The sequence below is a fragment of the Balaenoptera ricei genome, chromosome 19, assembly GCF_028023285.1.
Source record: "Balaenoptera ricei isolate mBalRic1 chromosome 19, mBalRic1.hap2, whole genome shotgun sequence".
Classification (NCBI taxonomy): Eukaryota; Metazoa; Chordata; class Mammalia; order Artiodactyla; family Balaenopteridae; genus Balaenoptera; species Balaenoptera ricei.
The window spans coordinates 26,691,526-26,714,809 of record NC_082657.1 but is presented as its reverse complement, the minus strand read 5'-3'; the positions used below and the strand labels follow the sequence as shown (position 1 = coordinate 26,714,809).

The 23,284-nt window shown below is 36.0% G+C and overlaps 1 protein-coding gene across 1 annotated transcript in view; it reads left to right on the top strand.

Annotated features, from left to right (window-relative positions):
- SHCBP1 (SHC binding and spindle associated 1) overlaps positions 1-20,705 on the top strand; it is a 37,615-nt gene extending 16,910 nt beyond the window's left edge. Inside the window, exons 9-13 of the mRNA XM_059903748.1 lie at positions 2,511-2,642; positions 3,319-3,437; positions 18,103-18,189; positions 18,557-18,698; positions 20,303-20,705. Of these exons, the coding sequence (XP_059759731.1) occupies positions 2,511-2,642; positions 3,319-3,437; positions 18,103-18,189; positions 18,557-18,698; positions 20,303-20,628 (806 nt within the window). The 3' untranslated portion in view covers positions 20,629-20,705. The remainder of the gene's footprint in view (positions 1-2,510; positions 2,643-3,318; positions 3,438-18,102; positions 18,190-18,556; positions 18,699-20,302) is intronic.
- The last annotated feature ends 2,579 nt before the right edge of the window (positions 20,706-23,284 follow it).

Sequence of the window (23,284 nt, the reverse complement as noted above, 5' to 3'; positions counted from 1 at the left end):
ATAGCTATTATAAAAATGTGCAAAGTACAGGTAGACACATAAAAAGAATCAGGGAAGGACTTCCCTGGTGGTGCAGTGGTTAAGAATCCACTTGCTGGGCTTCCATGGTGGCGCAGTGGTTGAGAATCCGCCTGCCAATGCAGGGGACACGGGTTCGAGCCCTGGTCTGGGAAGATCCCACATGCCTCAGAGCGGCTGGGCCCGTGAGCCATAATTATTGAGCCTGCGCGTCTGGAGCCTGTGCTCCGCAACAAGAGAGGCCGCGATAGTGAGAGGCCCGCGCACCGCGATGAAGAGTGGCCCCCGCTTGCCACAACTAGAGAAAGCCCTCGCACAGAAACGAAGACCCAACACAGCCATAAATAAATAAATAAATAATTAAAAAAAAAAAAAAAAAAAAAAGAATCCACTTGCCAATGCAGGGGAAATGGGTTCGATCCCTGGTCTGGGAAGATCCCACATGTCATGGAGCAACTAAGCCCATGCACCACAACTACTGAACCTGCGCTCTAGGGCCTGCGAGCCACAACTACTGAGCCCGTGTGCCGCAACTACTGAAGCCCACGCACCTAGAGCCCGTGCTTTGCAACAAGAGAGGCCACTGCAGTGAGAAGCCCGTGCACCACAATGAAGAGTCGACCCCGCTCGCTGCAACTAGAGAAAACCCATGCGCAGCAACGAAGACCCAATGCAGCCAAAAATAAATATATAAATAAATAAATTAAAAAAAAAAAAAGAATCGGGAGAGAAATTTACTCACAATCTAATCATCCAGAATCCACCACTGGTAGCATTCCCGTGTGTGGAGTCCTCTTGCATTCTCTAGAGTCCCCAAAGGCTTGTCTGTGCTCTTCAAGTGTAGAAAACTTTAGTGACTTTGCCTGTTTAATGTTGTCACTGCTTTCATTTACTCAAGCAAAGACTCAACTTTAGACAGTGAGAGTTATTTCTTAAAGCTTTGTCTATGTGATTCTGTTTTATGATAAAAGTCAGGCAAAGTTTTCTAGTTTTCTGATACTGCAGTTTTTCATAAGCCCATTCAGAGGTCTGGCCTGTATTATTAGTTTGATTAAGATTTGTAGAGAACAATGTTTTTTATTGGTTAACAAGGTAGACCTATTTTTCCAATAGCTGAAATTGTTCTAAGTCAGTTTGTCAGATTTTAAGTCAATCTGTTTAAGAGAATATAAAATTTAGAAAATCTTGAGAAATGCCTAGGCTTTTTCAAACCTAATTACGATAGAATAATAGAATTTTAGAGTTGGGAAATAAAAAGCTTGTAGGGCTAAACGCTTTAAAGCCCTCTGACCCAGCTGTGAGTACTTAAGATGATTACTATTTTTTTAAACTTATTTATTTATTATTATTTTTTAACATCTTTATTGGAGTATAATCGCTCTACAATGGTGTGTTAGTTTCTGCTTTATAACAAAGTGAATCAGCTATATGTATACATATATCCCCATATCTCCTCCCTCTTGCATCTCCCTCCCACCATCCCTAACCCACCCCTCTAGGTGGTCACAAAGCACAGAGCTGATCTCCCTGTGCTATGCAGCTGCTTCCCACTAGCTATCGATTTTACATTTGGTAGTGTATATATGTCCATGCCGCTCTCTCACTTGGTCCCAGCTTAGCCTTCCCCCTCCCTATGTCCTCAAGTCCATTCTCCATGTCTGCGTCTTTATTCCTGTCCTGCCCCTGGGTTCTTCAGAAGCTTTTTTTTTTTTTTTTCGATTCCATATATATGTGTTAGCATACAGTATTTGTTTTTCTCTTTCTGACTTACTTCACTCTGTATGACAGACTCTAGGTCCATCCACCTCACTACAAATAACTCAATTTCGTTTCTTTTTATGGCTGAGTAATATTCCACTGTATATATGTGCCACATCTTCTATATCCATTCATCTGTCGATGGACACTTAGGTTGCTTCCATGTCCTGGCTATTGTAAATAGTGCTGCAATGAACATTGCGGTACATGACTCTTTTTGAACTATGGCTTTCTCAGGGTATATGCCCAGTAGTGGGATTGCTGGGTCATATGGTAGTTCTATTTTTAGTTTTTTAAGGAACTTCCATACTGTTCTCCATAGTGGCTGTATCAATTTACATTCCCACCAGCAGTGCAAGAGGGTTCTCTTTTCTCCACACCCTCTCCAGCATTTATTGTTTGTAGATTTTTTGATGATGGCCATTCTGTTACTATTTTTTTTAATAGCAGTTTTGTAAGTGACTTTAGTGCTGAAACTGGTATGAGATGGTTGATAGGGGGTAGTCTTCCTGATATGCAGGCAAATTGAGGAGTTGTTATTATTAAAAATTGTATACCTTGGTAAAAATTAAGCAAGATATGTGGAGAGATAATTAGATTTTATTTAAATGTAACTGGGTTAACTGGTCTCAGATATCATTTGGAGTCATTTGAAATAGAGGAATCGATCATAGAAATTTTGTGTTTAGACATTTCCCCTCACCTATCTTAAATGTTCTTGCTCTCTTCCTTAGGATATGGTCTAACAGATGATATTGTGATAGAAAAGAGAGGCAAAGGAGACACTTTTGTGGATTGTACGGGTGCGGATATTAAAATCTCAAGCATAAAATTTGTTCAGCATGGTGCCGTGGAAGGAATCTTAAGTAAATATCTGAATATTTCATTTATTATTTGTTCCAGAATTTGTAGGGAAATGGTACTTTCCCTGGAAGATAGAATTTAATAAAATACCACTCTTGAGTAATATGCAAGGCTGATTAATTATTTGTGTACATAGCTTGACAACTGAGGAAGCTTACTCTAAAGTGAAAAATAGTTCAATGTATTCTTGAAAATTTGTTAGTTTAACATTTGTTTCTGTGTGATCATGTTTTTTCTTTTAAAACATTCCAGTATTGTGGTCTGTGTTCTTTGTATTTGATTTAGCCCTGGACTCAAACCAACTATCTTCACATTGTGATAGTATTTATTTCCTGGGATTTGTATCCCTTATTTTGAATTGGGCCTCCTTTTCTTCTCTCTTCTAAGATAGTCATGAAAGTTACTTTCTGATATTTTTTTTTGTAATGAGAAGTGCTTTTTAACTTGATTTTGCATTTCTGAGGGCAAGTCATTCTTTTTTAAGAATGCTGCTTTTAGATTTTATCAATAGAAAATAACTCAAAATAGTCATTGTTTTATAAATTATGAATTCATAATTCCAGTAACAGTTTAAATGAGAAATATTTAGACTGTATCTAATATCAGCTCTAGGCCATTTCTAATATTGGAAAAGACACATTACTTCTTAAAGTATTTGATTGCATGTTTTCATCATAGTTATTCACCGTGGCAAGACTACATTGGAAAACTGTGTATTGCAGTGTGAAACTACAGGAGTCACAGTACGAACATCAGCAGAATTTTTAATGAAGAACTCAGATTTATATGGTGCCAAGGTATGATAATCTCTTATGGGAAGTAGTTTAGGTTTAAGTTCTAAATAAGTAAATAAAATGTCCTGGGACAAGATGTAAATGCATACTCCTGTTCTCTTTCTTCAAAGAAGTTCAGATACTTACATGTACTAAGTCAACCAGACTCAGTTGTATAAGGGTCTTCTTATTTAGCATTTTCAAAACAGAGATTAGAAAGAAAATAATAAATCTCACAGTTTCTCTGTCATACCTTTAAAAGAGGTTAGACCCTTTAAGTTGTAACTTTGTAAATGATGTAGCAACTGCGGCTGGGTTGATTTTTTTAAATTAAATTTTAATTTTGAGATTGTAGATTCACATTCTGTTGTAAGAAGTAATACAGAGGTAGTCTGTATGTGTATCCTTTACCAGTTTCCTCTAATTATAGCATCTTCCAAAACTATAGTACAGTATCACAACCAGGATAAGATTGATTCAGTCAAGTTGAATATTTCTGTCACTACAAGGATCCTCCATGTTGCCCTTTAAAGCCATATCTAGGTGCCTCTCCTTTTGACCTTCTCATTAATCACAGGCAAACGCTAATCCTTTCTCCATTTCTGTTATTTCATCATTTCAAGAATGCTATATAAATAGAATCATACAACATACAACCTTTTGGAATTGGCTTTTTTTCACTCAGCACAGTTCTCTGGAGCTTCACCCAGGTTTTTGCACGTACCAATAGGTTGTTCTTTTTTATTGCTAAGTAGTATTCCGTGTATGGTTGTTCCACAGTTTAACTGTTCACTTGTCGAAGGACATCTGGGTTGTTTCCAGTTTTTGGCTTTTGTAAATAAAGCTGCTATAAACATTGGTGTACAGGTTTTTGTGCAAACATCATTTTCATTTCTCTGGGGTAAATGCCTAGGAGTGCAGTTGCAGAGCATGTGGTTAGTTGCATGCTTACTTTCTTTAAGAAACTGCCAAACTTTTCCAGAGTAGTTGCACCAGTTTACGTTCCCACTAGCAATGTTTGAGTGATCCAGTTTCTCCATATCCTAAGCAGCACTTGGTATTTTCACTACTTTTTAATTTTAGCCATTCTGATAGGTGTGTGGTTTTAATTTGCATTTCCCTAGTGGTTAATGATGTTGAACATTTTTCAAATGTTTATTTGCCATCCTTATCTTCAGTGAAATGTGTATTATGACTTTTGTCCTTTTTTTTCTTTTTTATGGAGATGGACACTCTTTTTTTTTAATTTATTTATTTAATTTATTTATTTATTGGCTGTATTAGGTCTTCGTTTCTGTGCGAGGGCTTTCTCTCGTTGCGGCAAGTGGGGACCACTCTTCATCGCAGTGTGCGGGCCTCTCACTATCACGGCCTCTCTTGTTGCGGAGCACAGGCTCCAGACGCGCAGGCTCGGTAATTGTGGCTCACGGGCCTAGTTGCTCCGTGGCATGTGGGATCTTCCCAGACCAGGGCTCGAACCCGTGTCCCCTGCATTGTCAGGCAGATTCTCAACCACTGCGCCACCAGGGAAGCCCTGTCCATTTTCTAATTGGATTGTTTGTTCTTTTTTACTGTAGAGTTTTAAGAGTTCTTTATAAATTCTAGATATGAATCCCCAGTTGGGTATGTCATTTACAGATATCTTATGCTAGCTTGTAGCTTGTTTTTTCATCATTTTCACATGGGCTTTTACAGAGCAAAGTTTTAAAATTTGATGAAGCCCAATTTATCAATTTTTACTTTTATGTGTAAGAACTCTTTGTCTAGCCCTAGGGTGCAAAAATTTTCTCCTTTTTTTTTTTTCAATTTTACAGTTTTCATTTTACATTTAAGGTCATGAACCATTTCTGAGTTAATTTTGGTATAAGGTGAGTTTTAGGTCAAAGTTCATTTATTTGCTTATGGATGTCCAGTGGTGACTGCACCATTTCTTGAAAAGTGTATCCTTAAATAAATTGGTTTTGTATTTTTATCAAAAATAATTTGAGTATGTTTTTGTGGGCCAATTTCTGGGTTTTCTGGTAGAATAATTCCTCCCACTCTCACTTGTCTTTTTTTTTTAAAATTATTTCAGCTATTATAGTTCCCTTGCCTTTCAATATAAATTCTAGAAATATCTTGTTTGTATCTACAAAAAGTCTTGCTAAGATTTTAATAGGACTTTCAATAAACCTATATAGATCAATTTGGGGAGAATGGACATCTTTTTTTACGTTGAGTCTTCCCATCTGTGAACATGATATGTCTCTCCATTTATTTAGATCTTTGATTTCTTTCATCAGCATTGTGTAGTTACAACACAAGTCTTGTATGTGTTTTTATAGATTTGTACCTAAACATTTCATTGTAAGTGATATTGTATTTTTAATTTATTGTGCTTATTGCTAGTATATTGAGATACAATTGATTTTTGTATGTTTGTTTATATCCTGTGACCTTGCTGAACCTTCTTATTAGTTCTAGGAGTGTTTTCATAGATTTCATGGGATTTTTCTATGTAGATAGTCATGTCATCTACAGATAGAGACAATTTATTTCTTCCTTTCCAGTCTGCCTTTGGTTTCCTTTTCTTGCCTTATGGCACTGACAAGAACTTCCAGCATTACGTTGAATAAGAGTGGTGAGAGTAGATATCCTTACCTTGGTCTTGATATTGGGGGACTGTATTCAGTATTGGACTGTTAAGTATAAGGTGTTTTTTGCTTTTTTTTTTTTTTTTTAAATTTTTATTTATTTATTTATTTATGGCTGTGTTGGGTCTTCGTTTCTGTGCGAGGGCTTTCTCTAGTTGTGGCAAGTGGGGGCCACTCTTCATTGCGGTGCGTGGGCCTCTCGCTATCGCGGTCTCTCTTGTTGCCGAGCACAGGCTCCAGACGCGCAGGCTCAGTAATTGTGGCTCACGGGCCCAGTTGCTCCGCGGCATGTGGGATCTTCCCAGACCAGGGCTCAAACCCGTGTCCCCTGCATTGGCAGGCAGATTCTCAACCACTGCGCCACCAGGGAAGCCCAAATGTTTTTGTTTTGTTTTGTTTTGTTTAAATTAATTATTATTTATTTATTTATGGCTGTTTTGGGTCTTCGTTTCTGTGCGAGGGCTTTCTCTAGTTGCGGCGAGCGGGGGCCACTCTTCATCGCGGTGCACGGGCCTCTCACTATCGCGGCCTCTCTTGTTGCGGAGCACAGGCTCCAGACGCGCAGGCTCAGTAGTTGTGGCGCATGGGCTTAGTGCTTTTTTAAGAATTAAAAAAAATCCTTTTTCAGCTTTATTGAGGTGTAATTGACAGAAATTTTATATATTTAAGATGTCCAATGTGATGGTTTCATATAAATATACATTATGAAATGATCATCACAGTCAAGCATTCATTACCTCACATCATTACCTTTTTTTTAATTCCCCATCCGCTCTTCCCTCTGGCAACCACCTGTTTGTTCTCTGCATATATGACTTTGTTTCTGTTTTGTTTGTTTGTTTTGTTTTTTAGATTCCACATATAAGTGAAATCACACACTATTTGTCTTTCTCTGTCTAACTTATTTCACTTCGCATAATACTGTCTAGGTCCATCTTAGTCATCGCAAATGGCAAGATTTCATTCTTTTTTATGGCTGAGTAATATTCCATTTGTGTGTGTGCATGTGTGTGTGTGTGTGTGACACTACATCTTCTTTATCCATTCATCTGTTGTTAGGCACTTAGGTTGCTTCCATATCTTGGCTATTGTAAATAATGCTGCAACGAACATACACCTTTTTGAGGTATGTATATTTTTTTGAATCAGTGTTTTCGTATTCTCATATAAATACCCAGGTGTGGAATTACTGGATTGTATGGTAGGTCTGTTTTTAATTTATAGAGGACTCTCCTTACTGTTTTCCATAGAGGCTGCACCAATTTACATTCCTACCGACAGTGTACTACGATTTCCTTTTCTCCACATCCTTGCAACACTTACTGCTTATTGTCTTTTTGATAATAGCCATTCTAACAGGTGTGAGGTGATATCTCATTGTGATTTTGATTTGCATTTCCCTGATGATTAGTTATCAGGGCACCTTTTCATGTGCATGTTGACCATCTCTATGTCTTCTTTGGTAAAATGTCTATTAGGATCCATTTTTAAATCCGGTTGTTTTGTTTTGTTTTTATGTTGAGCTGTATGAGTTCTTTGTATATTTTGGATATTAACCCCTTATCTGATATACTGTTAGCAAATATCTTCTCCCATTCAGTAGGCAGCCTTTTTGTTTTCTTGATAATTTCCTTTGCTATGCAAAAGCTTTTTAGTTTGATGTAGTCCCATTTCTTTATTTTTGCTTCTGTTTCCCTTGCCTAAGGAGACATATCTAAAAAATATTGCTCAGACCAATGTAAAAGAGGGCACTGGCATTGTTTTCTTCCAGAAGTAGTGTAGTTTGATTCTTTTGTGTGTAGCTGTCCAGTTTTCCCAACACCATCTGTTAAAGAGGCTGTCTTTTCTCCATTGTATATTCTTGCCTCTTTTTATTGTAGATTAATTGTCAAGATGGTGGGGTTCATTTATGGTCTCTCTATTTGTACCATTGATCTATGTGTCTGTTGTGCCAGTACCATACTGTTTTGATTACTGTAGCTTTGTAGTATAGTTTGAGGTCAGGGAGCATGATACCTCTTGTTTTGTTGTTCTTTCTCAAGATTGTTTTGGCTATTTGGGGTCCTTTGTTTTTCCATACAAATTTTAGAATTATTCTAGTTCTATGGAAAACGCCATTGGTATTTTGATAGGAATTGCTTTGAATCTGTAGAGTGCCTTGAGTAGTATGATCATTTTAACAGTATTTTTCCAATCCATGAGCACAGTATATCTTTCCATCTGTTTGTGTCATCTTCAATTTCTTTTATCAGTTTTTTAAGTTTTCTAAGTATAGGTCTTTTTTTTTTTTTTTTTTTTGGCTGCACCATGCATCATGCAGGATCTTAGTTCCCTGACCAGGGATTGAATCCATGCCCCCTGCAGTGGAAGCACGGAGTCTTGACCACTGGACCGCCAGGGAAGTCCCATAAATATAGGTCTTTTACCTCCTTAGTTAGATTTATTCCTAGGTATTCTTTTTGATGTGATTGTAAATGGGATAGTTTTCTTAATTTCTCTTTCTGATAGTTATTATTGTATGGAAATGTAACAGATTTCTGTATGTTAATTTTGTATCCTGCAATTTTACCAAATTCATTGATGAGTTCTAGTAGTTTTTCGGTGGCATCTTTAGGATTTTCTATGGATAGTATCATGTCATCTGAAAACAGTGATGGTTTTACTTCTTTTCCAATTTGGATTTCTTTTATTTCTTGTCTGATTGCTGGGGCTAAGACTTTCAATACTACAATGAATAAAAATGGCAAGAGTGGGCATCCTTGTCATGTTTTCCTGATCTTAGAGAAAACGCTTTCAGCTTTTCACCACTGAGTATGGTGTTAGCTGTGGGCTTGCCATTTATGTCATTCATTATATTAAGATATATTCCACCAATGGACACTTTGTTGAGAGTTTTTGTCATAAATGGATATTGAATTTTGTCCAAAGTTTTCTCTACATCAACTGAGATGATCAAATGATTTTTTATTCTTTCATTTGTAAATGTGTTGTATCACGTTGATTAATTTGTGGATATTGAACCATCCTTGTATCCCTGAGATTAATCCCACTTAATCATGGTGTATGATCCTTTTAATGTATCATTGGATTCTGTTTGCTAATATTTTGTTGAGGATTTTTGCATCTATGACTGTCAAGAATATTGGCCTGTAATTTTTTTGTTTGTTTTTTTGTGGTATCTTTTTCTGATTCTGATATCAAGGTGATGCTGGTCTCATAGAATTTGAGCTTCTGAGTGTGCCTCTTCAATTTTTTGGGATAGTTTAGGAAGGATAGGTGTTAACTGTTCTTTAAATGTTTGGTAGAATTCACCTGTGAAGCTGTATGGTCCTGGACTTTCGTTTGTTGGGAGCTCTTTTATTACTGATTCAATTTCATTACTGGTGATTGATCTATTCATATTTTCTATTTATTCCTGTTTTGTTCTTGGGAGATTGTACATTTCTAGGGATTTATCCATTTCTTCTAGGTTAGAGGATAGGTAGGTCTATAAGATAGGTAAGTCTATCTTATTGCCATATAATTGTTCCTTGTAGTCTTATGTGGTCCTTTGTATTTCTGTGGTGTCCGTTGTAACTTGTCCTCTTTCATTTCTGATTTTATTTGGGCATTTTTCTTTGTGAGTCTGGCTAAAGGTTCGTCAATTTTGTTTATCTTTTCAACGAACTAGCTCTTAATTTCACTGATCTTTTCTATTGCTTTTTAGTCTCTATTTCATTTGTTTGTGCTCTGATCTTTATTATTTATTTCCTTGTCCTAACTTTGAATTTTGTTTGTTCTTTTTCTAGTTCCTTTAGGTTTAACGTTATTGTTTATTTGAGATTTTTTCTTGTTTTCTGAGGTAGGTTTGTATCACTATAAACTTACCTCTTGGAATTGTTTTTGCTGCATCCCATAGATTTTGGATCAATGTGTTTCTATTTTCATCTGTCTCCAGGTATTTTTTTATTTCTTTGATTTCTCCAGTGATTCATTGTTTGTTTAGTAGCATATTGTTTAGCCTCTACATGTTTGTGTTTTTTGCATTTTTTTCCTTGTAGTTGATTTCTAGTCTCATACCATTGTGATCAGAAAAGATGCTTGATAGGATTTCAGTCTTTAAATTTTTGAGATTTGTTTTGTGGCCTGTAGAATTGTCCATGTGCAGTTGAAAAGAATGTGTTTTCTGCTGCTTTTGGATGGAATGTTCTCTATGTATCTATTACGTCCATCTGACCAGTGTTTCCTTATTGATTTTCTGTCTGGATGATGTATCCATTGATGGAGTGTTAAGTACCCTACTATTATTGTGTTACTGTCAATTTCTTACTTTATATTCTCCAAATGTGTCAGTGCATACATATTTTCAATTGAAATATCTCCTTGTTGGATCTATCCCTTTATCTTTATATAATGTCCTTTGTTGTCTCTTGTTACAGTTTTTGTTTTAAAGTCTATTTTGTCTGATATAAGTATTGCTATCCCAGCTTTCTTTTCATTTACATTTGCATGGAGTACCTTTTTTCATTCCCTCACTTTCAGTCTGTGTGTCTTTAGATCTGAACTGAGTTTCTTATAGGCAGTATATATACGGGTCTTGTTTTTGTATCCATTCAACCACTCTATGTCTTTTAATTGGAATGTTTAGTCCATTTACATTTAAAGTAGTTATTGATAGATATGTACTTATTGTCATTTTGTTAGTTGTTTGGGGGTTGTTTTTGCAGTTCTTTATTGTTCCTTTCTTGTCTTTTGTTCTCTTCCCTTGTGATTTGATGACTGTCTTTAGCGTTATGTTTGGATTCCTTTCTCTTTTTTGTGTGTGTATCTATTATAGATTTTTGATTTGTGGTTACCATGAGATTTACATATAGCAATCTTTATGTGATTATTTTAAGTTGCTGATCTCCGAATTTCAAACACATTTTAACAACCTTGCAGTTTTACTCCCCTCCCCCTACAGTTACTGTTTTTTTGACATCATATTTTACATTTTTGTTTTGTATATCCCTTAACTACTTATTGCAGATATAGATGATTTTACTACTTTTTTCTTTTAATCTTCCTACTAGCTTTGTACATGGTTGATTTACTACCTTTACTGTATAATTAATTGCCTTTATTGGTGAGCTTTTTCCTTTCATAATTTTCATGTTTCTAGTTGTGGCCTTTTCTTTTTTGCTTAGAGAATTCCCTTTGACATTTCTTGCAAAGCTGGCTTGGTGGTGCTGAATGCTTTTAGCTTTTGCTGTCTATAAAACTTTTGATCTCTCCATCAAATCTGAATGAAAGCCTTGCCAGATAAAGTATTCTTTTTTTTTTTTTCCAACATATTGTGTAAGTCATTTTATGTGAAATGTCCAGGACAGCCACATCTATATGGATAGAAAGTAGAGTAGTGATTGCCTAGGGCTGGGAGTAAGGTGGGGAAGAGGGGATTGGGGTAATAACTGAAGGATACAGGGTCTCTTTCTAAGGTGATGAAAATGTTTTAACATTGAGTGTGGTAATGGTTGCACAACTCTGTGAATATACTAAAAACCATTGAATGGTACATTAAACTTAAGTGGGTGAATTGCATGGTATGTGAGTTGTATCTCAGGAAGAAGGGAATGATGTAGCCAGGATGGTGGGAAGCATCCTTTGGGCTCCAGCTTTCTCCTTGACCCTCTCTAGCCTCACTGTCCCTACAGGGTGTCTTCCTTCCCACCACGTTCCAGTCCAGGAGTGTCTTGATCTGTCCCTGGCCATCCCTGTTGGCTTTCTCTTCTTTTGGGTGGACCATGAAGTATGCTGGCCTTTCATTAGCTGGTGTCTGATATCAGGATTTCTTCTTTTTTGATTATTGAAGTATAGTTGATATATGATATCTTTTTAGTTTCAGCTGTACAGCAAAATGATTCAGTTTTATATCTGTATATTTTTTCAGATTATTTTGCACGGGTGGAGTATTCTTGAGTTTAGGTTTTTCCCTTTTATCCCTTTAATATATTGTACCCTTTGGCTTTCAGAGTTTCTGCTGAAAAGTCAGCTGATAGCCTTATGGGAGTTCCCTTGTACATAACTTGATGCTTTTCCCTTGCTGTTTTTAATATTCTCTTTATCTTTAATTTTTGCCATTTTAATTATAATGTGTCTTGATATGGTCCCTCTTTGGTTTGATCCTATTTGGGACTCTCTCTGCTTCCTGGACCTGGATTTCTGTTTCCCAGGTTAGGGAAGTTTTCAGCTTTTATGTCTTCAAGTATGTTCTCTACCCCTTTCTCTCTGTGTTCTCCTTCTGGGATTTTTATAATGTGAATGTTGTCCCACAGGCCACTTAAACTGTCCTTATTTCTTTTTATTCTTTTTCTGTGTTCAGCTTCAGTGATTTCTACCTCTCTGTCTTCCATCTAGCTGATTGTTCCTCTGTATCATTTAATCTACTATTGATTTCTTCTAGTGTATTTTTCATTTCAGTTATTGTATTTCGTCTCTGTTTGGTTCTTCTTTATATTTTCTAAGTCTTTGTTACACTTCTCTTTATGTTCTTCCAGGTTTCTCCAGAGTTCTTTGATCATCTTTTGAGCATTACCTTGAACTCTTTATCAGGTGGATTGTCTATTTCCACTTCACTTAGTTCTTGTGGGGTTTTTATCTTGTTCCTTCTATTGGAACATGTTCCTCTGTCACCTCATTTTGCCTAATTCCTGTTTTTGGGTTGCCTACCCTGGGGGTGTAGGTCTTGACTGTACTGGGTCTCTGCTGCAGTTCCTTCTTTATAACTATAATTGTGGGAAATATTTTCTGCTAGTCATCAGGTTGTTCTCATTGATAGTCACTCTGGTAAATAACTTAATTTTGGTGTGCCTGTTGGAGGAGGTTCTCAGGGTCTTCCTACTTCACCATATTTGCCACCAGTATAAGGTTAACTGTAGGTTTTTTGTAAATATTCTTTATCAAATTAAGGAAGTTCTCCTTTATTTCTGTTTTCTGAGAATTTTTATAATAAATTTGTTTTGGCTTTTGTCAAATGCTTTTTTCCTGCATCAATTTTTGGTGGATTACAAGTGATTGATTTTCAAATTTTGAACCATCCTTGCATCCCTGGAATAAGCCTCACTTGGTCATAGTATATAATTCTTTATATATTGCTGAATTGTATTTGCTAATATTTTCTTAAGAATTTATATGTCTATATCCATGAGAGATATTGGTCTGAAGTTTTCCTTATTTGTATTGTCTTTGTCTGGTTTTGTTATCAGAGTAATGCTAGCTTCATGAAATGAATTTGGAAGTATTCCCTCTTCTGTTTTCTGGAAGTGATTGTACAGAATTGGTGTTAATTCTTCTTTAAGCGTTTGGTAGATTTCTCCAGTGAAATCATCTGGGCCTGGAGATTTCTTTTTTGGGAGTTTAAAAATTATGGATTAAATTTCCTTAATAATTATAGGGCTATTCAATGACTTATTTCATGCTGGGTGAATTAATGGATGCACTCATAGGGTATACAGCCCATGTGACCAGGACCCAGTCAGTGGTGAAGGGCTTTCCTATTTGACAGCGATGGCAGCAGGCTGCTGGCACACCTGCTACATGCACCATGTTGCATGCAGGGGTGTTGCTTGCACACCCTGCCCCCCATCCTATTAGGCCTCACACCAGCCTGGGGATTCAGGTGGACCATTTCTTCTTCTAAGTTGTCAAATGTATAGAGTTGTTTGTGGTGTTCCCTGATTCTTTAGATGTTTGCAGGGCCTGCGGTAATATCCTCTGTTTCATTCTTGATATTAATAGTTTGTGTAGTCTCTCTCTCTTTTTTTCCTTTTTTCTTTGTGAATCTTGCTGGAGGTTTGTCAATTTCATTGACTTTTTTTCAAAGTGCCAACTGTTTCATTGATTTTCACTATTCTGTTTTCAATTTTATTTATTTTTGCTCTTGTCTTTATTATTTCCTTCCTTCTGTTTACACTGGGTTTATTTTGCTCTTTTTCTAGGTTCTTTGGATGAGAGCTTAGATTGTTGATTTGAGACTTTTCTCTTTTCGGATGTATGCTTTTAATGCTATAAATTTCCCTCTTGGCACTGATTTAGCAAATTTTGATAGGTTGTATTTTCATTTTTGACCCATGCAGTATTTAGAGGTGTGCTATTTTGTTTCCAAGTATTTGGAGTTTTACTGTTATCTTTGTTGTTGATTTCTAGTTTGATTCCATTGTGGTCAGAAAACACACTGCATGACTTCAATTTTTAAAATTTTGTTGAGGTTTGTTTTGATGGCCCAGGATATGGTCTGTCTTGGTATATGTTCCATAGGCCTTTGAAAGGAAATGTGTATTTTGCTGTTATTGAGTATAAATGTCAACTAGATCGGGTTGGTTGATAATGTTTTTGAGTTCTTCTGTATTCTTTCTGATTTTCTGTCTAGTTGTTTCAATTTTTGAGAGATGGATTGTTAAAGTCTCTTACTATAATTGAGGATTTGTCTTTCTCCTTTCAGTCCTATTAGTTTTTGCTACACATATTTTGTAGTTCTGTTATTTGGTGCATACCCATTTAGGATTGCTTTTTTTTTTTTTTTTTTTGGTGAACCAACCTATTTATCATTATATAATGTTACTGTCTATCTTTGGTAATTTTTTTTGCTTTGAATTCTACTTTATCTGATATTAATAGAGCCACACCTGCTTTCCTTTGATTAAAATTTGCATGGTATATCTTTTTTTTTTCAAGATATTTTTGATGTGGATCGTTTTTTAAGTCTTTATTGAATTTTTTACAATATTGCTTCTATTTTATGTTTTGGTTTTTTGGCCGTGAGGCATGTGGGATCTTAGCTCCCTGACCAGGGATCGAACCCGCACCCCCTGCATTGGAAGGTGAAGTCTTACCCACTGGACCAGCAGGAAAGTCCCTGCATGGTATATCTTTTTCCATACTTTAATTTTCATCCTGTCTTTATTGTTCTGTTTCAAGTGAATTGTAGACAGCATATAGTTGGATCTTATTTTTTAATCCACTTTGCCAGTCTTTGTCATTTAATTGGTGTATTTAGACCACTTACATTTAGTGTAACTATTGATGTTAAGTCTTTATTCTGCCATTTTATTTTTTGTTTTCTATTCTGTTTTTCATTTTAATATTTTTGCCATCCTGTGGGTTACCTGAACATTTTTTAGAATTCCATTTGTTTTTGAGTATATCTCTTTGTATGGTTTTTTAAGTGGTTGCTCTAGGTATTGCATTATATGTACATAACTTACCACAGTTTACTGATGTTATTTCACCAGTTTGAGTGAAGTTTAGAAACTTGACCTCCCTTAACGTCTCTTTACCATCCCCTGTCTGTAATATAATTATCTTCAGTATTTCCTTTTCAAACTTATAGACACATTAGACCACGTTAGACAGTGTTATGTTTAATTATGATGTATCTTGAAATGGATTTCTTTGAGCTTATCCCATTTGGGGTTTTCTCAGCTTCTTGAGTCTGTAGGCTTAATGTCTCTTGCCAAATTTGGGAATTTTTAGCTATTTCTTCTTTGAATTTTTTTTAGCTTCACCCTTCCTCTCTTCTTCTAGGATTCTGATGACACAAATTTTGGATCTTTTGTTATTGTCCCATAGGTCCCTGAGGTTCTGTTCACTTTTCTTTTTCAGACTGTTTTCTCTCTGTTGTTCAGACTAGATAATTTCTATTGTTCTGTCTTCCGTTTCACTGATTCTTTCCTCTGTTCTCACCTTTCTGCTGTTGTGCCCATCCACTGAGCTTTTTATTTCAGTTACGGTATTTCTCAGTTCTGAAATTTCCATTTGGTTCTTTTATCTTTTATCTCTTTGATGAGACTTTCTATTTTGTTGTTCAGCCTGCTATTGATATTTTTCATTTAAGTATATTCATAATTGCTCATTAAAGCAATTGGCTGCTTTAAAATCCTTGTTAGGTAATTCCATCATCTCTGACATCTTGGTTTTGGTTTTTACTGATTATCTTATTAAGTTTGACATCTTCTTGGCACTTGGTATGAGAAGTGATTCTCCACTGAAACCTGGACATTTTATATTATACTATGAGAATCTGCATCTTCTGTTTTAGCTGGGTTTCTCTTACCCTTGTTACTGCCAGGTGGAGGTAGAAGTCCAAGTTCCCCATTTGGCTTCCATTGACATCCAAGTTGAGTAGGGAAGATCCTTCTTACTGCTGGGTGGGGGTGAGAATTCCAGCTTCTTACATGTCTCCACTGATGCTCTGGCACATCTCAGTGGTCTTGTTACCACTGGCAGTGGTGAAAGTCTTAGACCCTCCACTGGGCCTGCTCTGACACCACTCCAGTAGGAAAGGGGTGTGGCACCTTGTTATTATTAGTTGGGGATACAAGTGCAGGTCCCATATGTAGTCTCCACAAATGGGAGGGCCTTGTTACTAGCTGGTGGGGATGAAAATCCTTGGCCTTAACTGAAAATCCCAGTGTGGGTGTTGGGGTGCCTAGTCATAGCCTCAAGAGGGTGGAAGTCTAGGCTCCCCTTGGCACTTGCCAGCATGGGTGAGGGTTGGCCAGTTTTTTTCCTATCGTGTTTGGATAGAATAGAGCTGTTATTGTTTCAAGGTTTTCTGTCCTTCTAGGCTTGCCTGGTCCTTTGGCTAAAGAGAGCAGGCTTTTAGGGAGGCATTTCTGGTCTGTTCGGCACTTATGGATTGCCAGCTTCTTTAGCTTCATGTCTGGGAATATAAGGCAAAAAGAATACCCAGGAAATGCACCAATGTGTTGGTGTCATTCCTCAGGTGTTGAGGTGTCTAGCTGGTCTGCCTTTTCAACCATCTTATGTTTGTTTTATATATGATGTCCATGGTTTTTACTTGTACCATCATCTTAGAAGTGGCAGCCTCTTCAGTTTCTTTTTAGTTACTGAATATCTGTTCAGCTTCATAGCATATTTTGAACATGATTGTCCCATTTACTAAGTGGCTGTGGCTTAAGTTATTCTTCTCTTTAAGTTTTACATGATTCCTGATAATTTGATATTTAATTTTAACTATTTCATTGTGTATGTATTTTTAACGTTATTGCCCCTAAATCTTATTTTGTATATAGCTATAAACTGAAAATCTTAGCTGAAGGCCTATTTCCCAGATCTTTTGACCTCTCTACAGAGAGTTAGGTTTGTGTGTAGTGACCATCCCACTACATATATGTTTTAGTAATCCCTAAAGGGGAAAGTAATAATAAATGTTTTCTCATGGGACACTCCCATTCCTAGGAAAACAACTCAATATACATGCAATAGATGTGTCATAAATGGTTAATAGCAACTCTTCTTCATCTAGGATATTGTGTATGAAATTATTCCAAAAATGAATTTTTAAATAATCATAGAGGTTTGAGCCGAACCATTTTTACTTACTAAAGTGCCTAGCATAGCATCAGGAAATCATTCCTATTATTGTTACTTTTTTTGTTGGTACCATGTGGTACCAAGGGACAATGTGAGAGCATTGGGCCATGCATGAATTGTTCTAGTTACTCTGTAGGTATAAACAGGACACTTGAATTGGTTACTAACTTAACATGTGTGTAGTAGTGGGGACCATTAATTATTTTAATTCCTGGAAGCGATTTTCAAGTTAGGTTGGGATATTTTTAAACTGGTCTGCTTTTAAAAATATAGGGCCTTATTTCTATCTACAACTTAACAATATTTTACTAGATTTGAACACTGTTCTCCAACTAACTGAGTATTTCTGAGAGAATGGTCATTTTTAATAAGTGTATCTTTCAACATAATTGTTAACTGTTTTTTGGCAGAATCAGAAAACTGATTTGTCCCAGATGAAAGAGAGTGAAATAGTAATCAAGTGTTGAAACTCTTAGCCATTGTTTTGTGTGTGTGTGTGTGTGTGTGTGGTATTTGAAAGTAATAAATGATAGACAACTTGCTGGAAATGAAGCAAATGGAAGTGTTGATTAGAAATACCTAATAAAACTTTCTATAAAATACTTTATATTTGCACTGCATTAAAGTCTAAGAAGTGACAAACCTTCTTTTATAGTCTTGCCTATTTTAAACTGATTGTCATTACCTTAAAATGTAACTTGTAGGGTGCAGGTATAGAAATATATCCTGGGAGTAAGTGCACCCTGAGTGACAATGGGATCCATCACTGCAAGGAAGGGATCCTCATTAAGGTGAGCACCTGCTGAGACACCCTCTTTCCAAAGGTTAGAATGGTTTTACCTAAGAAATAATTATGTTTTATTAAATTCCCATGTTGTTCCTGTTGTTTTCTGGTTTTGAAAAGCATAAACGGTATGTAAATTTTAATAATATCAATAGTTGGTGGTTGGAAGTCTCTTGTGAGAATACTTTGTTATCTATAGATCTGCAGAAATGACAAAGGAATGCTGTGTCACTCAGAGCTCAGATTGTGCTACCACGTACTAATAAGCATAACTTTCTATTTTATTTTTAGAATAGCCTGAAAAAAGTGAGATTTTTAAAGCAGGCAGTGTTGAATGTGACAGTTCCTTAAAATATTTGTTTTCAATGTCACAGGACTTCTTAGATGAACATTATGACATTCCCAAAATATCCATGGTGAGTAATGTCATACATAATAATGAAGGTTATGGTGTTGTCTTGGTGAAACCTACAATTTTCTCTGACCTGCAAGAAAATGCCCAAGATGAAACTGAAGGTATGGTATATTTAGTAATTTTCAAAATAAAAACCAGACCTAATTTATTGTATTTCAGCATTAAACTCTGATTAAAGGTCTTAATCTTCTTCTCCTCTTTAAAAAAGATAACTAGCATATGCTTAGGCATGGAGATAGAGAAGCTTGATAAAGCTATAACATTATGGAATCTTGGAGTGAAAGAAACTTTCAAGGTCAACTAGTCAACTGGTCAAAGCCTTGATGTGTGGTTTCTGTGGTCCTGCAGTAACCTTCTTACCATGCTTGGCTTTCTATAAATTTATAGAATAAGGATGGGCATATGATAGCAATGGTGGCTCCTGCTGGCATTTGTTAAGGATGGAGGCAGAAAAATGAATGTGCCAGGTTGAAGGCTGCATTTGACTGGAGGGGATCATGGAGTTCACCTCTAGTTTTTATTTGTAAAATTAAATACCTCCCTGTCAGCTGTCTTTCTTGGCAGCAAAGCTGATGTAACACAGTGGGAAGTTCATGAATTTCAAGCCATGACCCAGATTACTATGAAATCTCAGTCATGGAGAAGGATTGTGCATTGGCATAGGTGAGGAAAGTTTAAAGGATGATGAGTAGTCCTTGTCATCCTTCAGGATCCATTCCAGCTATCTGGTAGTTCTTTTTCTCCTCACAGTTCTGTAGGTCAGAAGTTAAGGTGAGCTTGGCTGGGTTATCTGCTTAGGGTCTCACAGGGTGAAAGAGGTATCAGCTGGGTGGGGCCCTTATCTGAAAGCTCTGGGGCGAGAATCTGCTTCCAAGTTCCTTTATGTTGTTGGCAGAATCAATTTCCTTGAGGTCATAAGACAGAGGTCTCTACTTTTTTTGCTGGCTGTTGGCTGAGGATTGCTCTCAGCTCGTAGGGACCACTCTTGGGTCCTTGCCCCATAACCCCCTCCATTTCAGCAACAGAAGACCTCCCTCAAAGAAAACTCTAGGTCTACTCATCATCCTTTAAACTCATCATCCTTTAAACTTTTTCTCATGCTTCAAATCTTTTTCATGCTTTGAATCTCTTTATGCTTTTCTCTTCTTCATCCAGCCAGGGAAAACATTGCTATTAAAGGGTTCATATGATTAGGTTACGTATACCTGAGTTATCAACTGATTAGTAACCTTAATTACATCTGCAAGGTCCTTTTGCCATTTAACAGTTATGAAAATAACACCAAGTGGCAGATGACCCTGCATCATGGGGCCATCTAGAATTCTGCCATCACAGGCAGTCACTTATAAAGCTGCTAGATTGGGAGTTCCTTTAGGGAAAAGAGCAGTTTTATTTATCTTTGCATCTAGCTTCTAATACAGTGCTTAGTAAATATCCAGGAGAGGTCTGTTGAGTAAATGAGATCTAGGATAAAAAAAGAAAATTCAAAATTGGTAATCTTGTATTAGAGTCAGGAGACCTTGAAGACTAAGACACCTGCTTGTTGAGATACTTATGGCAGAGAGTTTGTGAAGTCCAGTCAGATGACAGCTGGAATCCTTAACAGAAAAAACTTGAAAGCTCTGATAGACTGTAGAAATACATGTTTTAGTTGGGTTAGTTTGTATATTTAACTCTATTTGTTATAATTTGTTTGTTTCTTCAGAAAATAAAGCACTTAAAGTTCAGACAAGTGGAGAGGCAGATGTAGCTGAAAGAGTGGATCTAGAAGAGCTGATTGAATGTGCAACTGGTAAAATGGAGCTTTATGCGAGAGCTGACCTTTCTGAGCAAGTCGAAGGCAATTGTGAAATTGTAAATGAACTAGTTGCTGCCTCCACACAAAAAGGCCAGTTGAAGAAGAAAAGGTTGAGTGAACTGGGGATCACACTTGCCGATGACAACTTAATGTCACAGGAGATGTTTGTTTCAATTGTGGGGAACCAGTTCAAGTGGAATGGGAAAGGGAGTTTTGGCACATTTCTCTTCTGACCACTGTGATGTAAATAGCAAATATTGGATTTTGCACATGCTGCCCCCAAGAATCACTGCTGCTATCATTACTTTGCTTCATGTCTATATTTTGTATCTGATATATTCGATTGGGTTTGAGTGAAACGTAGATTTATTTCTGTCTGCAGGTGTTGCACATAAAACACTCTCTTTATAAAGAAGGTCATAAAAACATAAAATAGAAAATATTTGGAGATTTCTTATCTAGAAAGTCTTGCTTTTTCAAACACATAGTTCTCGTATTAAGTCTATTAATAACTTTCTAGTATAAATACACTTTAGCACTTCAAAGAGGAGGAACGAAGGCAGGGAATGCAAGATGAGCGCACAAAAACGCAATAGGCATCAATGTGCAGTATTCTTATAGTTGTCTTTTTAATCCCAATTATAGTGAGTCTGATATCCATGCTTTATTTGCATAATACTTGTCTTAAAAGCTTTTATGATTGGGAGGTTATCTCCCTTATCAGGCTTATTATTGAGAATCTTAGTGGGAATGCCTTTTTATGTTGAACTATGTAATCATCAAAACAGTAATAGCATATCAGGTTTGAAACAGAAATGAAACGTGTTATTCAGAGCCAATGCATATATATAGAGCATTTTCACTGTTGCTGAATATGAATGATTAAAAAGAAGGTGCTTTTCTTTCACCAACAGTATTCTGATCAAATTTCTTACATAGTCAAAATTATTACCTATACAACCTGTATCAGCTCTGTGTTCTTGATATCATATTGTAAAATACAGCTTTTAAAAGTATTTATATTTTTAAAAAGTGTATGTGACATTAAAATTCCTACTGATTAAAATTATAATGATGAAGTAATAAACTGAATCTTGGTATATTTTTCCAATTGCTTTAGGGGCCATAGTGCCTGTGTAGCATGTGTGATCCTTTGAAATACATACAATATTTTGGTATCTTTTTAGTGCTTCAGAGAGAGTATTAAAATTTTTCCTCAGTGAAGTCTTTCCTTAAATTTGAATAAATTATAATTTTATTTTTCAGATGCTACTAAATATGGAAGGATTTATGTTAGATTTTTTTGTTTGACCATTGAAAGATATTTTTCTTTTACTCTTGAAATCCTGTTGCAAAAGTAATGCTAATTAATTATGCATCAACTTGAGCCAAATACTTATTTAAAAACCATCTATTCAACTTAAAAAAATCAAATTGGTTTTCCAATTAAATTTCCTTTCTATCTTAGAGTTTAGACTTTGTATATTTTCTTGTAACTTGCTGGAGTGTCAAGAGAGTGACAAGTAACTAGGTAAGTTACTTGTTGTTCCTTATTATAGGATGATGGTTTTTCAGATTTCATTTCTATCTTAGTTTAAATCTAATCTTACATTAATTTTTATTCAAATTATAAACTATTAGTGAATAGGCCTAGTGTATTCTTATTTAAGTCACGTAGAGTACTTTTGCTTATTGGGGAGAGTTGAGCATCTCAGATGACTTAGTCCAGGGAGTATAGAGAGAGCCCTGGAGGGATGTGGATTTGACAGTTGAGGTGAAAACACTGACATGGAAAAAGTATTTACTTGAGTTTTAAATATTAACGTGTAGTCAAATCTGCTCTTCTGGGTCTTGTGACTTATTTACATAGGGCTTGTCTATTACAAGATTATAAAAATATTTTATATTATCTTCTAGTACAAGTAGGCTTGTTTAAATTCACATTTCTAATCCATCTGTAATTTGGTTTTATGTGTGATATGGTGTAGAACTCTTTTTCTCTAAATGGTTATCAAGTTCTCTTGATATTGTCTATTGATTAGTTCATTTTTTCCCCACGTAATTGGAATCATGCTGAATTCCCGTGTTTGCCTACAGTTGACCCTCTGGCTTAAAAACTCCTGTCTGATAATCTCCAGCTAAATGTATATTCTGTTACTAGGATCCAGCTCACTAGCACTCAATCACATTTGACTAGAAAAAATGTTTTCTAGCCATCCTGCATTGTAGCAAGTTGTTCTTCCTCCTAGTGACTTGAGGAAAATGTAACCTCACTTCCATTCCATTCTTATTTTTCAAAACCTTCTTGGCTATTGAGCTGCTTTTTTTTTTTTTTTTTGTTAGCATTTATCAGCTTTTTTGATATAATAAAAAATCATCAATTTTAAGTCTATAATTCTGAGTCTTGACAAATATATATAGTTGTGTAACTACTACCATAAACACAATATTGAAAATTTCTGTCATCTTTAAAAGGTCTCATTTTTCTTTGCAGTCAATCCCCCCCTCCCCAACCTTGGACCCTGGCAACCTCTGATCTGCTTTCAGTCACCATAGTTTTGCCTTTTCTAGAATTACATATAAAAAGAATGATGACTCATTATATAGTCTTTTGTGTCCATCTTCTTAAGCTTAGTATAATGCTCTTAAAATACATCTATGTTGTTTCCTGTGTCAGTAGTTTGTTTGTTTTTATTGCTGAGTAGTTTTCCATTGTGTGGATATTGAGTGTTGTGTATTCATTCACCTGTTGATGGGCCACATGGGTTGTTTGTAGTATTTGATTATTATGAATAAAGTTGCTAAGAATATTTGGGTAAAGGTTTTTGTCTGAACATATTGTTTTTATTTCTCTGGTGGTAAATACCTGTGAGTGGGATTGCTGAGCTG